Source organism: Zootoca vivipara, chromosome 1, assembly GCF_963506605.1.
Source record: "Zootoca vivipara chromosome 1, rZooViv1.1, whole genome shotgun sequence".
Lineage (NCBI taxonomy): Eukaryota > Metazoa > Chordata > Lepidosauria > Squamata > Lacertidae > Zootoca > Zootoca vivipara.
Genome location: NC_083276.1, coordinates 47,951,040 through 47,967,256, shown reverse-complemented (window position 1 = coordinate 47,967,256; position 16,217 = coordinate 47,951,040). Strand labels below are relative to the sequence as shown.

Below are 16,217 nucleotides of genomic sequence, written 5' to 3'. Positions count from 1 at the left end.
CGAAGTTTCCTTAAGAAGCCTACCATTTGTGAATAATTAACACTTCTCTGATAGGTGGCAAGAATAAAATTATGTTCATGCTACATTTATATAAAAACAATGACACATTCTTCTCTTTTAAACCTACTTAGTAGCACTAAAAATGGCTTAGTTTCATTTATTTAAATAGGATAAGGTTGCTTGAATTCAAGTTTTGTCATTTAAGTGATTTGTGGATGAAGTCAGATTAAAACATGCAGTTTTCCTGTTTCAAATATAAGATGGTTTATTGACTTCTCAGTTTTTACTTTGTACTTCAAAAATACTCATTTTGTAAACAAATTAGCTGAATTTGTTGTGTGTGTATATGCTTAAGAAGAGTGAAAGTGGGAAACATGGGGAGAGAGATCTTGTGAGATATTTCTGAATAACAAGGCCGTTAAAATTACTGCAGTGCTAGGCCCCTGTACTGCCTTCTTTGATCATTTTAAAGAATTACACAACTGTCTGGTGAGCTGGATCCATGCTAAGTTAGTTGCCTTTTGATTTCCACTGAAATCAAGAAGACTTAAATCAAAGCTAACTTTCCCCATTCGTTTTAATGGGAACTAAGTGAAACTAATTAAGTCAAAACTGTAGCAAAATCAGTCAGTTTCTTAAACCAGTGTCCATCTATAGTTTATCACATTGAGTTCCAAGATTATTATTTAATCTGCCCTTGCCCATACATTCTTCTGAGAGATGCTGTTATGTTATTTAAAAAACACATCTAAAAATCCAGTTTATCAACATGTTTCGAACACATGGCACAGCATAGGTTACCTTGTTAATATTTAGCAGTAATTGTGGCCTCTCGTTTTTAATCCTTGCACTATTTCACTTCTCACTTCAGTTTTTTTTTGCACCACATGAAGCACTAATTTTCTTTCTTTTTTCTGCACTCTCCTTGCCAATCCTGATTTCTCAATTTTTTTCAAAAATATATTTTGTGTTTGTGTGTGTGCGTGTGTGTCACCTTTATTCCAGGACAAGCCATCCTCTCTTTTCTCTTAATATTGCTCTATACAGCTGCTCCGTGTGAAAGTGTTGTTGCACTGAGCATAAACAGGGGGAAGGGAAAAGGGAAAAGTGTAATTATGCACCTATTTCCCATATTCAGTTCCATACAATTGATTTCATAATGGGGAAAAAGGAATAAGTTGCTATTACGCTTATGCCAATGATGCTGAAAGGCAACTACAACATTCCTCACTGTCTTTCTGTGAGGCTGACTTCCTCCCCTTTTAATTTATGGTTGTGTTGCAGTCGAGGATATACTTTGCATTGTTGGATACTTATGCTGCAGTGGACAGAACAAGTTTCAGACCACGTTTAATGAAAAATAAAAAAATAGCCATTGAAAATATATGTACATAATTAACTGTGAATCCAGCTTTCAAATTGTATTCCAGAAAAAAGATCTATCCTTACCGCAAACTTGTATGCAAGATTTGTAAGTTTATACTTGAATAAATAAATGTAGCACTTTGGGTTTTGAACTCAGTGGATTGGATCCTAAGATCAGTGAAAAGAAGGAAGCTCTTAGAAGGAACTTCTGCTATTCCCTCCCCACCACAGCCAACTACACCTCTCCAGGCCCTTCCAAGGGAGGGAGGGCAGCCTCAAACCAGGCATTCATAAAAGGTGTGCCTAGTTTTGAGATGATCTCATCCAGCAGCCCCATGCTCCACATTGACTCTCTGGAGAGTTTTTTCAGAGGTTCAGACTACTGCAGCAGAATGAGGAGATGGTAAACTTTCCTTCTGTGAACTCCCATGCATTCACTTACCCTTGGATCCAAGTTGATTTACCCCGTGTCTTTTGAAATTTAGGTCATCTTTCAAAACCTATTGATACTTGTGTTAGATTTCTTAATTCTGCACTTCTCTGCTAAGTATAAGAATTGTTCAGCAGTAGCCAATTTAGGCATCAGAATGGGCTATGAACATTTAGAAATTGCATGGAAGACCCTATTTTTGGTACTGCGCCCACTAAAAACAATCCACAATATTTCAGCACTCTCCTTGCTACAAACAATGCTTGAAAATTAGGGAGTTTGCTAAAGGCAATGATCACTAAACAACCTGTATTTACTAATTGAATTAACTTTTACATGTTGGAAAAAATAATTGATGTTTTAACCAAATAAGTTGCTTTTCTTGTCAGAGTTTATGGAGCATATATTTGTGTTGATAAAATGTTTGATGTTTTGCAAAGGCAGTGAGAAATGTGTTGCGCTATGATCTTATCTTTTTTATAAAAAGAACGGAAACAACAAACATGAAAAGAGAATAGGTATAATTTTCAATTCATTTTCTGATGTTTACATGTAGCTCCATCGAAAGCTGGAGGAGCTCAGAGATCACCTAGAAGGAAATGTCAAAGGATGCTCTCTCCGAGTAAATGTACGATTTCACTCGGTGATTTGTTTTTTAAAAACTTCCGTTGGCTGGTAACACCAAATCTGATTGGTTTGTCCTCTCATCCCCATCTTTTTCCCCTTTTCTCTCTTTTCCCTTCTTCTGTTTCTTTTTCTAGCTGGGGTTTCATTCAAATATCCATGAAAATTTAGCATAATTTCACAGGGTTTAATTTAAGAGAAAACCCTAATATGCGTTAAATATTAAGTAAATTGTGGGCTTTCCCATTGAACAACAACAAAAAATCCTTTCCAAAATTAAACAATCACCTGAAGTCATTTCCTAATTGTAAAGCAAGTTTCAAGGCTAGGGTGGCTAACTTGTGATCCTCCTGCAAGTTGTTGAACTAGAGTTCCCATCATATCTGACTATTGACAATGGTGGCTGAGGTTGCTAGAAGTTGAATACCAACAACATCTGGAAGGCCACTCCTACCCTAGGCATCAGGTTAAGTCATGGCTGGGGAACCTTTGATACTCCAAATATGGTTTGACTCCAACTCGCACCAGCCTCCACCAGCGGTCAGGGATGATGGAAGTTGTAGTCCAACAACACCTGAAGATCCAAAGCTTCCCCAGTCCTCATTTAAATGAACACTTTTTAGATCATCTGTACCTTTGCTTTTTTACCACTTTCTTTGAAATTCTTTGTTTTTAACTTCTAGAACTGCACTAACATTACAGATTTACAACATGGGGGAAAAGTGTTATTCCTGGCAGCTAAGCTATATATTACATGCAGTTGGTTAGTGAGGTTTACTAAACTTACTATCACTAAGTTCCGTTTTGTGAAAAGCAACCTCTAGGTGCTTTTCCCCTCATGGATGGGACAGCAGCTTGGAGCATGTGGTCTTGCATGTACAATTAGTAGGAAGCAAAGGGATTAAGCAACTACATGTAATGTGCAGTTTGGCCCCAAGTCTAGGAATAGCAGTGGCAGGAGCACTAGATAGTTTTAAAATAAAAATCAACCACACAAGGCAAAGTACAAGAAAAAATATCACTTCTAGTTCGACACTAAGCATTACAATAAAAACATGGAAAATGCACCAAGTTTTGAAAATGGAGTAAGAATCTGAAGTGGGATAACTATAACCAGATCTCCAATTGCACATCTGCCACTTTACAGTAATGTCCACATACCCTTTTTCATCCATTGTCTTCAAGGTTGGGGATGCATTGTTTAATAGATCACAAGTTTGATTCAAGATCCAGAATAGTAATGTCATTGACAGAAGGTGGTACTATAATTGGACGTTGTTGATTTTTAAATCACCAAATATATACCATCTGGACATAAAAGTCAAACCCCAAGGGTCAGATGTAAGGAGATTGTGCTGCTTTATTTTCCCCAAATGTCAAAGAATATGCAGAATATCAATATTTTGCTAATGTTTTGTTTGTTTGCTTGTTTTTTTAAAAAAGGTCATCACAGAAAATGCAGCATCATTTAGATTCTCTGTTAAAACTACATGTACTAATGATGCCAATTCCAGAAAAAGAGCTAGGGTAGAAGCAACCTTTGTGGGATTTTCCTCCCATTTTGAATTCATTCATTCTCTGAAGAAAATGAAAGGCTAATTCTTAATTCCCATTCTCCCATGTCATCATTTTTCCAATAATAATTAACACATAGACAGAATAGATCAGAATAGTGATCCTGAGTTTGAATTTGATATTGTTTGAATTTTCTCTCAAGTTGTAGTGTAAAAGCAAACCATAAACTACTCATAAATGTTGATGAAATGGTTTGAGATTGAAACACATAAAATTGTTCTCTTTCACACTACAATATTTAATGTTGCTGAGGAGAGTTACTTTATGGACAGAGAAAATAGCAAAGATTCCAAAGGTGCCATGAATAATCTTGTGGTGGTTGGGGTTCATCTGCCAGATTTCATATGGAGCTTGCAGCATATGTTTTGCTTATGAGGATGGATGGAAAAGAAGATGCACTCGCTGATCAAACCACACAGTGATAGAACCCAACAACGATACAATGAAAAAACAACAATATAACTATTTGTTGAAATAATCTGAGACAAAAGCAAAGGGGGGAAAGTAGGTGAGAGTTGAAGTTCATTCTCATATATACCAGCCTGGTTTTGGAACAGGATTTATTGCAGATGTACAGTGGGACAGATGTATGGTATTTTAAGAATTTTGTTTAATAGCTTTGGCTACTGCCTCTCTCAAATAAATTGAAAACTAAGGTAATTCATAATTCTGTGCCTATTTAAGGTGGAACCTTTGCATTGTTTCAAACGCTGTATCTGTTGCATTAATTAGTGGCCTTGCTAATAAGCCAAAAGGACATATTGGCTGTCTCAAACTTTAAAAAGTCAACCTTTTAAACATGCTAAACATTTCCAAAAATATTAAATTCCTTTTTCAATGTGAATCTTCTTATATCACAGAAAAAAATATCCATAATGGTAAAGGGACCCCTGACCATTAGGTCCAGTCGTGACCGACTCTGGGGTTGCGACGCTCATCTCACATTATTGGCCGAGGGAGCCAGCATACAGCTTCCAGGTCATGTGGCCAGCATGACAAAGCTGCTTCTGGTGAACCAGAGCAGCACACGGAAACACCATTTACCTTCCCGCTGGAGCGTTACCTATTTATCTACTTGCACTTTGATGTGCTTTCAAACTGCTAGTTTGGCAGGAGCTGGGACCAAGCAACGGGAGCTCCACCCGTCGCGGGGATTCAAACCACCAACCTTCTGATCGGCAAGCCCTAGGCTCTGTGGTTTAACCCACAGTGCCACCCGCGTCCCTTAAACATATCCATAGTTTTGTGTAAATTAAGCTCTTAATAAATCAATGAATGATAATACTTTTAAACATTTTAAGGATTATGCACAGGCCCCAAGATTTGTTTTGTATATGAGCTATATGAATTTTTTCTTTTTTTCTTTTTTAAAGATCTCTTTCTGAGTCACTGTGCTCTTTCCACTTCAGTCTGTGCTCCAGGTTCTTGACACCGTGCTCAGATTGCCCAAATGTTGCCTGATCTTTGCCAAAGGACAGCCGTTAATGATCAATATTGAATAATAATTAATAATTAATTAAAAGTAGAAAACTAGGGAAAATAGGTGTGAATATAGCAGATTAGATGCATATGGTTGGAAAGAGTAACAGTATAAGCCCTGCCCCAGTTCTGTGCTCCCTTTAGTGTCTAGGATAATGAGCATGTTGTTAAAAAATCCATTGGAATAAATCGCAGCAATTAATTTAATGGAACAACATGCAGGGTATAAATTAAAGACACCATTGGAGTGGGTCTTCATCTTCCTCTATTTCTCAGTGACTGGATTTAGGGGTACTGTTTGTTCCCTCAATTATTTCTCAGGTTTAAGAACATTTAGCTCTTCATCAGCGGAAGCAATTAAGAATTGCGGCAAATACTATTTGCTTTTTCCCATTCCTATCTCCAGTTCGGTTCTGGTTTGATTTTGTAGTCATTTTCCACTGATTGAACTGACACCATTTTTCTACCTACTTAAGAGTTTACATTTATATCCTGTATGGAACTCAAGGCAGTGGACATGGGGTTCCCAGGCAGCCTCCCATCCAGGCACTGACAAGATCCCAACCACCTTGGTTCAAGCAAGGCCACTGCTCCATATTCCTTCAAACCACACCTTGAAACCCTCAATTAATACTGGCCCTGTAAGGGAGGTCAGTATTATTATACCCACATTGCAAGTGTGCAGGCACTCAGACTATGAGACAGAGGCTTTCCTAAGAGAGTTCATAAGAAGAAGAGAGACAGATTTATCTTGGAACTTCTATTTCTTACAGATATGATTAACAATTACTGACATGTGATGCAGTAAACTTTTGAACTGTTACTCCATTTACTAGCTGTATATAGAGGAAAGTACTTTAGTGCATTTTTTTCAAATGATGAAAATATATTCACATGAGAGGAGGCAAAGGACATTTTTATGGTAGCTAATGTCAGCAGGAATAACTTTCTAACACTTTAAAAGGCAGGTTTAGCTTAAGCATAATGAGACCACAGAATAATTTGACCACACAAGGAATATAGGATTCCTCTCACCACAGGCTTATATATAAGCATATATATTAACATAGGTTGCAGAAATGTGTATATGACTAAAGGAACCAGAATAGCTCTGCCTTGTCAGATATCATTAAAACACTTGGACCAAGTCAGAACCATTTAATATCATAACACCATGTATATCAGTGTGTATATGCTATATTATGTATAATGGATATATGTAATGGCACTCACTTAAAATATTTTAATTGATTTAATCACTACATCTCAGGGTGGTTCACAGGCTTAAGTTCTTTGTGCATCTTCTGAGCATGACTAATGTTAGATATCACTCTTAGTTATTATTTTATTTATTTCTGCTTAAACTTTTAGAGAAATTCCTCAGAAGACAACTTACAAGTAAATTTCTAAAAGTGAAATAATTGAATAATTTACATGTAATAAAAGCCATATCACATAAAATTATATACAGTATAAGGCAGGCATCTCCAAACTGTGGCCCTCCAGATGTTTTGGCCTACAACTCCCATGATCCCTAGCTAACAGGACCAGTGGTCGGGGAAGATGGGAATTGTAGTCCAAAACATCTGGAGGGCCGAAGTTTGGGGGTGCCTGGTATAAGGAGTCATCAATTAAAAACTTGGTGAAATAAAAAAAATTATTTAGGGTCCCCTAAGAGATTGCAGCAGAGTCTGTCAGCCTGAGTTCTTAGAGCATGACATTCCACAACTGGGGGACCACCATCGAAAAGGGCCTATTCCTGGTACCCACCAGGCTTATTTATCATAGTGACAGGTCAGAAGAAATCGGTAGCCAGCCTTAAGGCCAAGGCAAGTTGTTATATCGGTAGGTGTAGGTAGTCCATCAGAGAACCTAGTCTTAAACTATTCACAACTTTACAAGTTAGTACTAGTGCTTTAATCTGAACCTGGAAATTGAGTAACCATTGTAATGGATGCAAATTCAGTTCCATGGTTTTTGGAAATTGCAGGGATGTGGTGAAAAGCACAGAATGTCTGAACAGGAATGGCACTGCCTATGTCATGACACAGCACCACACCCAGGGCATCCTTGTGTTGCTGTTTTTTTAAAAGATGACTTGGCCAACAATGGTCATAGAACAAGACCATGTCATGACATAGCCTCATTTACATTTGGGTATTGTGTAGAATTCAGAAGGCGGCAGTGGGCTGATGGTTGGAGCTGTGTTGCCACTTCAAGCAATTACATTCTTTTTCAGTTTAAGGAAGAAAAGCTTAAGAAAATAACTGCTGCCTCAAATACTGCAAAGCCTCTTACCCCCACAAATGTTTTGAATCTACCCTCCCTTGAAAAACTGAAAGGCACATACACACCTTGCAATTTCATGAGGTACAAATTATACCCTAAAGTGAAGGGGAGATTTTCATCACAGTTCTCCTGTAGTATGGAGTAGAACCTTAGTCTCACAATGCCACTTCTGGACCCGCCACTCCTAGGCTTGCCATATTTCAAAAAGGGAAATTTCTGACACCCACAAAATTGTAGAGCTTTGGGGGAGAAACATAACACAAGAGTAGTGGTTTTTAGCTTTTTCACTGCTTTTTCCACCGTGTTGCCATACACCTGGGTTTTCCCTGATTTTTTTGCCAATTTGGCAAAATCCCCCCCAATGCCTTTTTTACACCCGAAAATCAGGACATGCCTCCCAATTCCCACTCCAGCAAGAAGTTTAGTATGTCCTTAGCACACATTCCCACAGATGAACATTTTCCCTTGCCAGTTAAGACTGTCTCAATCAATTGATCCCCTGAAACTTTAGGCTGGGGATAGGGAACCTGTGGGGTAGATCATGAATACATTAAAGCTACAATCCAAAAAACAGATTCCCCAAATCAGTATAATTTACTCTTGTGTAAATATGCTTATGATCAGGCTGTAGAATTTCAATAATAGTAAACCTGGAGTATTTCCCCATATAAATTAAGAATCTTCAAGTTCTTTTGTATGTATATAGCTTTTTAAAAAGTTGACAATTATGGATTTCTGAAATCAAGATAATCAGTAATCCCAGAGGATGCTTCTTATTAGGAAATAAAGTAAGATGTAAGTTCATTTATAAAGTAATTGTATTTTAGAGTTTCCACCTTAAATGGCCTAATTTATTTTTAAAAAATATATACGCGTATGAAAGAATCTGGTTTTAGGAATGAAATGAACCCCCTGCTAATGTCTCAGTGCTGGAACCACCTAAACAGAAAACCTTCTAAGACCTACTGTGCCATCATTTCTTTTTTAACAATGTTTTCTTTTCCCCACTGCACAACCAGGCTCGGCTCCCTTCGTGCTCATCCACCTATAGTGTTTCTGAGGTATATTTTGCACGTGTTCTGTCACAGTCAAAATTGTCACTCATCACCCTTTATTTTATTTTATTTTATTTTATTTTATTTGGTCTTGCACCATACACAAGTGAGGAAAAATCAGTTTGTGCAATTGATTCTGCATGATAACCTGCAGCCATGTCCAGCATGGTTAAATACCACCATAGCAGTTTGAAAACACCCTGGTGTAAATGCCAACACTTACTGCATAGCACCATACCTTTAATAGGAGACACATTTGATAATCTATGATTATGCTATGTAATTACTACACAGAAACGTAACATGTTGTACAGCTTCTTAAAAATGTTCCTTCTACAAGTTCATGTACTCTGATGATAACAAGGCCATCCAGAAATTTAAAAAATGCCTTCAGATTAATAGCTACCTTTTCATATATGAATTATTTGAGGATATGCAGATTTAATACTGAATATAGCCACATTAAAATCATATGCACACAAACTATCCCTGTGTTTTTCCGGGATAGTGGTAGAATTGCTTGTTGTTTCATCCAACAATGCTTTCCGAGAATGCTTGCAAATATTGGACAAAGTTTCTCTTTAATGGGAAATATTCAGAAACACAATTCAAATACACCTGATAAATCTATTTGAAACAGAATTTATGATGTAGTATCTGTTCCTTTAAGAAAGCACTGTAAGATATTTTAGGTGTAATATCTATCCCGGAGGCTGCCAATGCAGCACATCTGTGTGTACCAATGCCTCCTGTGGTTCCCATGAAAAGTCTCAGTAAATATCCCCTCAAAGATTCCCAATGCATGAGAGATTGTTTGCTTTTCCTGCTCAGTTCCCATCTGCACTACTAGCTCAGCCTCTCCTCCCTTGACCACGTCTCCTTAAACATGCCAACATTTCATTAGATGGCAAAACTGGACACTCACCCTTCCTTCTGTCCTGAGGAGATGAGAGGTGCAAAGAGCTTCTCTGTGGGCAAGTTTGGCTGGTTTAGGTGCCTTTTTCCATTTTGGGGTGGCGGGGGGGGGGGGGACATGCCTGCATTACTTCGTGATTTCTGCTCTTTTAGATGTTGCAACCATTCTGCCTTATGCTACACACCCCACAGCAGCCATTTTGTGACTGGTGCCTATGGCACATTCTCAAAACCGCCAGTATGCCCACTGGCCCAAAAAAGATTGCAACCCCTGCCTGATATATCCTATGCAGATGTCTACTAACAAATTACTATGCATCCTTTGCTATTCAAACACCAGAACATGTTATATAGAAAATGTATACAGCCAGCCTCCCTCCTGTGCTTACAGAGACTTTCCACAGGCAGACATAGCGGAACTCCCCATAGGCATTGTTTTCAGCCCTTCCTTCCCACCTCTAGCTCCTGTGGTAGGCAACACATGTGGCTACTTCCCAAAAAACAAGACCTTCCTATAAGTTAGTTCTTCTTCTTCTTCTGTGGCAATCACTCGTAGCCGAGTAAGATTGTCTTCCATAAACACGGTTTTAACAATGAGTCCATAAGTGACTGTGGAGGCCAATTCTGGATCCGCACGTCCTTCCACAGTGGATACCTTAGTTATCCACTGACCTGCTCTGTACATATACTCATGTTCACTTATTCATGCTCTTTGTGGAAGTAGGCTGCACACCAGACGTCTGGAGAAGATCAGATTACTGGAGAACCAAGTAAGGTGTTGAAGGAACTCACATTATAAGGAATAGGCAGGTCTGTTACTGTACAGTCAGCAGAGTGACAGCATGCCTATTAAGTTGGATGAGGACTTATTAGAATGCCAGTGGGGATCCTTTTTAAGTTAGAGGAGCTCTTTATATATGGGAAGAAATGGATCATGCTAGATATAATTACAAATGCTAAGTATCTATCAGTGTAGCCAATATAGCTGGCTGGATTTACTTTCCTTCCATAGAAGTCAATGGTTATCTCTAGTCCATGTGGTCTGGAGATAGGTCAGTTTTATCAAGAGAAATTATGCGGATTGTAGTTTGCAGCCCTGCAACTGCGTTCAGTGCCTGGAAAATTATGCTAAGCTGTTTTTTATAAAAATCCCTTAGCTCACTAAGAGGTGTGATGTTGCACCAGCTCAAGGGTTCCAGGGACATTGTGCACATAACAGCTGGATGCCCGTGACAAAAAGCAACTATGTCGTGCATGAAGAAAGCACCAATATATCTGCCCTGTTCTGCTACAGAAATTTATAGCCTAATCCCAGCACTGACATGAGAGGACCACACTTGTAGTGCTGAAACTCTCCTGTCCAACCATGTGAACTGGTGTATGCATTTAAAAATATACTAAAGTGACAATACATCAGATATTCAGTGTTTGTTTCATTATATTGTACAATTGAAAGGGCTAGAATTAGGGCGTTTTTTACCACTGCTTTCCTGAACTTTGAATACATGTGGCTTTCCTTTCCCCCATATTAAAAACACAGAAGCCATTAGTACCTTTATTTTCAAATTAAGATGATATGAGAACTTGTAGAACAAGGTTTTATCTGCCCCACCCCAACTAGGCTTGCTTTGTTTGTTTCTTAAGTAGGCCAGATGTTTATTGTCAAGTTTCCCTTGATTGAATGGGATATGGACTAATGAGACTACTCAATATTTTGGCAACCTCTGTTATGATCAAGTCAGCTTTTTAATCCCTATAACAACCCTGAGCCATTTCACCCTGAGCTTCATTTTTTCCTGCCCCTTACTAGGACCCAAAGTAAATATTAGAAGTTGAAAACAGGTTTAGTTAGTCTTGACTTAGCTAGAATCACTACAATAAGCAGTGGCAACTGTTGCTTTAGTTGATGTGCTTATCTGAACACCAGCTGCTGGAGACAAACAGGAAGACCATAATCTAAACCCAGTGGCATTTGGTTGGCCACTGTGAAGCACTTGCACATGTTAGGCATGAAATACAACAGTTTCATATCTTGCACTCACAAGAGGGCTTCTGATCTAGTAGACACTTCTGCTAACAGAAGAGGGAAAGATGCTTGGGGTGGTTTTTGTTTTGTTTTTCCTTATTTCCCCTTGCAGCCCTCTTCTACTCTGTTCTGGAGGGTCCCCCGGCTCTCTGGAGCAGATTATTTTTTTGGAGGGGAGGCTGCATGGGGAGAAAAAAATTGGCAAAAATTGCCTCACCCCTTGTTCCATTACCAGAGGTATGCACTGGATCAAAAGCCATTCCCTGACTGCAAGGCCAACAGTTGGACTGTACTACTGACATTTGGAAAATGAACCTCTATGTGTGTTTTCATGGAAAACTAAAACTCCTGAGAAGACTATATTCCAAAAGGACGGGTTACATGAGTTTTATGTCTTCTTTGAACTGAACATAGACCTAATACGTTTTGTTGATTCCTTAAACAAATTTATTAATCTGCTGGGTTTATGTGACTGATTAAAGTATAGTATGTTCTCTACAGACATCTGCTGATGCATATGTTGTTTCTTTGGTTTTTCTAGTGAACACTGTTTGTGGGAAACTATGCATATTCTTGCATTAGCAGATGCCCCTTTTCCCATCTTCTTGCATTTTAAAAAGTCACTTTTACATGTCTTCCTTTATAGTTGATCCTGATGGATATTCATGTTCTTGGAATTGTTCCATCATGATGCATCGCAAACTTTCAATGCTGTTAAAGCTTGTTGAAAGTTAATTTCACCCATGTCATTAAAATGATGAGAGCTTTAAATTGCAAGAAACCACAATGAACTATTTCCAAGAAACAACAACAACTTGGACTTAACAGAATGAGTGTCTATTATAGTTACAGGATAGGGTATTAGTATGGGATCTTTCCATAAATTATCAGTTCCTTATATTGAGTGAAATAAGAGCCTCTACCAAGAAAATAGCTATAGGTAAGCATTCAACATGACACTGTTCTGATTGTTCTATCAGCACAAGCATTTATGCTTGCCAGGCAAAATGATGCTCCCCTCTTCTTTCCCTGCATGTTTTTCTGCGGGTTCTCCTGATCCTCCAGAGCAGATTTGGGGGAGGCACAAGAGGCGCACAGGGGAGGAGAGGGGGGAAGCCCTACAGTGCTAGCAGGAGCCCTTGCATTGGCTTCTGTGCAGTCCCCAATATTTCCTTCAAAGACCAAGGGCACCAACTAAGTTGATGCATGCATGAAATGAAGTCCTCTTGCACTATGAGATCCCCTCTGCAGCCTGTGCATCCCCAAATCTGCTCTGGAGGGTTGATGATGAAGGGGGGAGTCTTGTTGCACAAGCAAATCTTGTTTCCCAGTGGCGTGAGTGCCCGGGGCGGGCACACGTGTGCTGGAGGGGCAGGGCACATAGGGTGGAGGAGCCCATTGAGGCATCCCAGCCCTGCCCACCCATGCGGGGGGAAGCCCTGCCAGTTGATGAGGCACTTGGTCAGTGCAAAGCAAGTGCCCCCACACCAGCACTCCCAGCATGACCCTGCCTGGTGCTCCTCTCCACGAGCATTGGTTCCTCCAATTCTATGTGCGTGTGCACACGTGTGTGCCTGCTTCGTGCCCCCTCAAAAATCCATGCCCAGAGACACGGCCCCTCTGGCACACACCGTGCCCTGGTTGTTCCCTGCATACATACCTCACTTCACACATTGAATTCCAGCTTTACTAAACTAAGGTTTGTATTCAACTAAGTCCTGTTCATTAAAATCAATAAACTTACATGCCCTTGAGCTTCAGTAAGTCTACTCTGAATTGAGTTAGTGTTGAGTCCTGAGTAAGACTAGCATTGATGACTTCAAGATTGGATTATTGCAATGCACTATGTGTGGGGTTTCTCTTGTGCTTGGTTCAGAAGCTGCCGTTAATGCAGAATACTGAAGCATGATTGCTGATGAGAGTGAGACTCTGTCTGAATATAATATCTCAACTCAGACATCTGCTCTGATTGCCCATTTCCTACTTGGCCGAGTTCAAAATGTTACTATTTATATATAAATCCCATAGCAGCTTGAGACCAGTTGACTTGTGGGATCACCTTACCCCATATGTGTACACTTAACCACTTTGATCTGTGAAACTGCCACTATTACAGGTACCACAGCACCTACAGTTTGGAACTCCCTGCCTATTGACATCAGGCAGGCAACTTTGCTGTATTTTTCTCAGTGCCTGCTAAATATATATTTTGTTCAGGCAAGGCTATCAGACATGTGTTTTATCACTTTTGGGCTACAAAAGTAGCCCATTTAAATCATATTGAGAATGCTTTTAAATACCAGTTTAAACTATTTTTGAGAATTTCATTGTTTTATAGTTTTGTAACTTACAATTGAGTGGCATAATACATATAGTTAAATAACACCCTATATCAAAACAAAAGCAACAGCAAGCTCTATTGTATGGATTCGTGGTTTTGATATGTACTATAAATTTCTGTTATAGTGCATCTGAACACACACACAACTTTAGAAGAGATTAGTTCTAGTATGCAGAAAACTCTGATTTAGAAATTTAGTTCTGACAACGTAAGGGAGACAAGACAATTTGCAAGAATTCCGAAGCCTTTCCCAAAAGAAAATAAACTTACTGAATAGCTGCAACCAAGCTGTGTTGTAGCTTAATTGATTTGTTTTATATAGAAATATCTATTAGTGGTTAACTCCACTAAAATGTTTCATAATCTCAAAGCATTATAGATTACTTGCATTAAATAGGGTTACACTTTCAATATGCCTCCAAGTCCGTCCTGGACCATTAAAGTTCTGCTTTTCCAGTTTCCTAGTATGCAGGACCTATATTATGACACTCTATATTGGCTTTTATTATTAGCTATGGTAGAATTTAGTAATCTCCGAGAAAGGTTGACCCTTTGCTGAAAATTCTCTTATGTATAATTTTTGTCAAGGAGACTTTTAATACACACTTTATTAAACATGCAATCATAATTAAGGGTAGCTCTTTTGGTCATAGATATATCTATTCTTTTTTAATGACATTTCATTAAAATTTTCTCACTTAAAATATTAAATCACATTAGCTGCAATCATGTATAAAATTACTTGGCCTTCAGCTCTGTATTTTATACAGTGTTGTCTATAATTGGTATGTAATTGGATGGTCCACACTGTGCTTATTTATGAAACTCCCCATAGATAGTTTTCAGTGGACACATTGTTTTATATATATATATCTGCCTTTGTATCACAGCCATTTACTGTCACCTTCAGCTTTCCCTTTCCTGTGACTCTATCCATCTCTTTCTGGCTTCTTGCATGTGCTGTGTTTGAAAAATGCTGAAACAAAATAATGAAGGAAGCCTTTCAGTTTGCTTGCGGAAGGCACAGCAGCAGTCAAATATATATCTGCCAAAACTATATCATTTCAATATACTTTAGGAACAATATCCTTCAGTTTCCAATATGATTTTGTACAATGAAAAAATAAATGTGGATGAGTTGAGTATTCCCTGTAGTGCCTTGTTGCCTCTCACAGAACAAGGAGGGGGAAACTGTTTGTAAAATTCCTGCAATAAGACACTGAGGGGAGGGGAACACCATCATAAATAAAGTTGATTTTTTTTAAAATTCAGTATTTTGTATACATCTTTTAAAAGTTTCTGGCTTGAAAAAAGGGCAATAAAATGTTGTTCACAGCCACAACTACCAACAGCCTTCAGATTGAAAATAAAACATAAATGTACACCAGGAAATCAGTTCTTATTTTTCTTTGCATTTTTTTTCTGATATCAGTTTATATTGTTGGAGAATTTGAAAGTAAAATGAGTCATCTTCAAAAAGGGGTCATGAAATATATATGAAATCAATCAAGCTAATTCCATATTGATTAGAAGGCCAAAATTATAGAATTATAGAGTTGGAAGGGACCCCAAGGTTCATCTAGTTCAACCCCCTGTGATGCAGGAATCTCCAGCCTCTGCTTAAAACCTCCAAGGAGGGAGAGTCTACCACCTCCCAAGGAGTCCATTCCGCTGTCGAACAGCTCTTAAATTCTTCCTGATGTTTAGTCGGAATCTCCTTTCATGTACGTAACTTGAAGCTATTGGTTCAAGTCGTACCCTCTGGAGCAGGAGAACCAAGCTTGCTCCATCAACAATGTAACAGCTCTTCAGATATCTGAAGATGGCTATCATGTCTCCTCCCTGTCTAGAACCGTTTGTCCCTATTGAAATTCATTTTGTTAGTTTTGGCTCGGTTCTCCAATCTGTTAAGGTTATCTTGAATCCTGATTCTGTCTTCAGGTCACTATGACTTTAGAAAGACCTGACATGGTTGATATGAGAATAGTTGACTGGCTTTCACAGTAGCTTGAAAGCTGATATTTGACACATTTAAATCCAGAGCATCTTGACAGTTTTATGTTTGTTTTATTGTTTTTAAGCCTGAATATAAGACACATTACAATCAGTCTTTAGTAG

At 38.6% G+C, this 16,217-nt stretch overlaps 1 protein-coding gene across 20 annotated transcripts in view; it reads left to right on the top strand.

The window, feature by feature from the left end:
• GPHN (gephyrin) overlaps window positions 1-16,217 on the top strand; it is a 273,273-nt gene that overhangs the window by 203,833 nt on the left and 53,223 nt on the right. The window contains exon 10 of one of the 20 annotated variants that reach the window (XM_035114081.2): window positions 2,352-2,423. The exons of the other annotated variants lie outside the window; for them this stretch is intronic. Coding sequence (XP_034969972.1) covers window positions 2,352-2,423 — 72 coding nt within the window. The remainder of the gene's footprint in view (window positions 1-2,351; window positions 2,424-16,217) is intronic. 20 annotated transcript variants of the gene reach the window in all.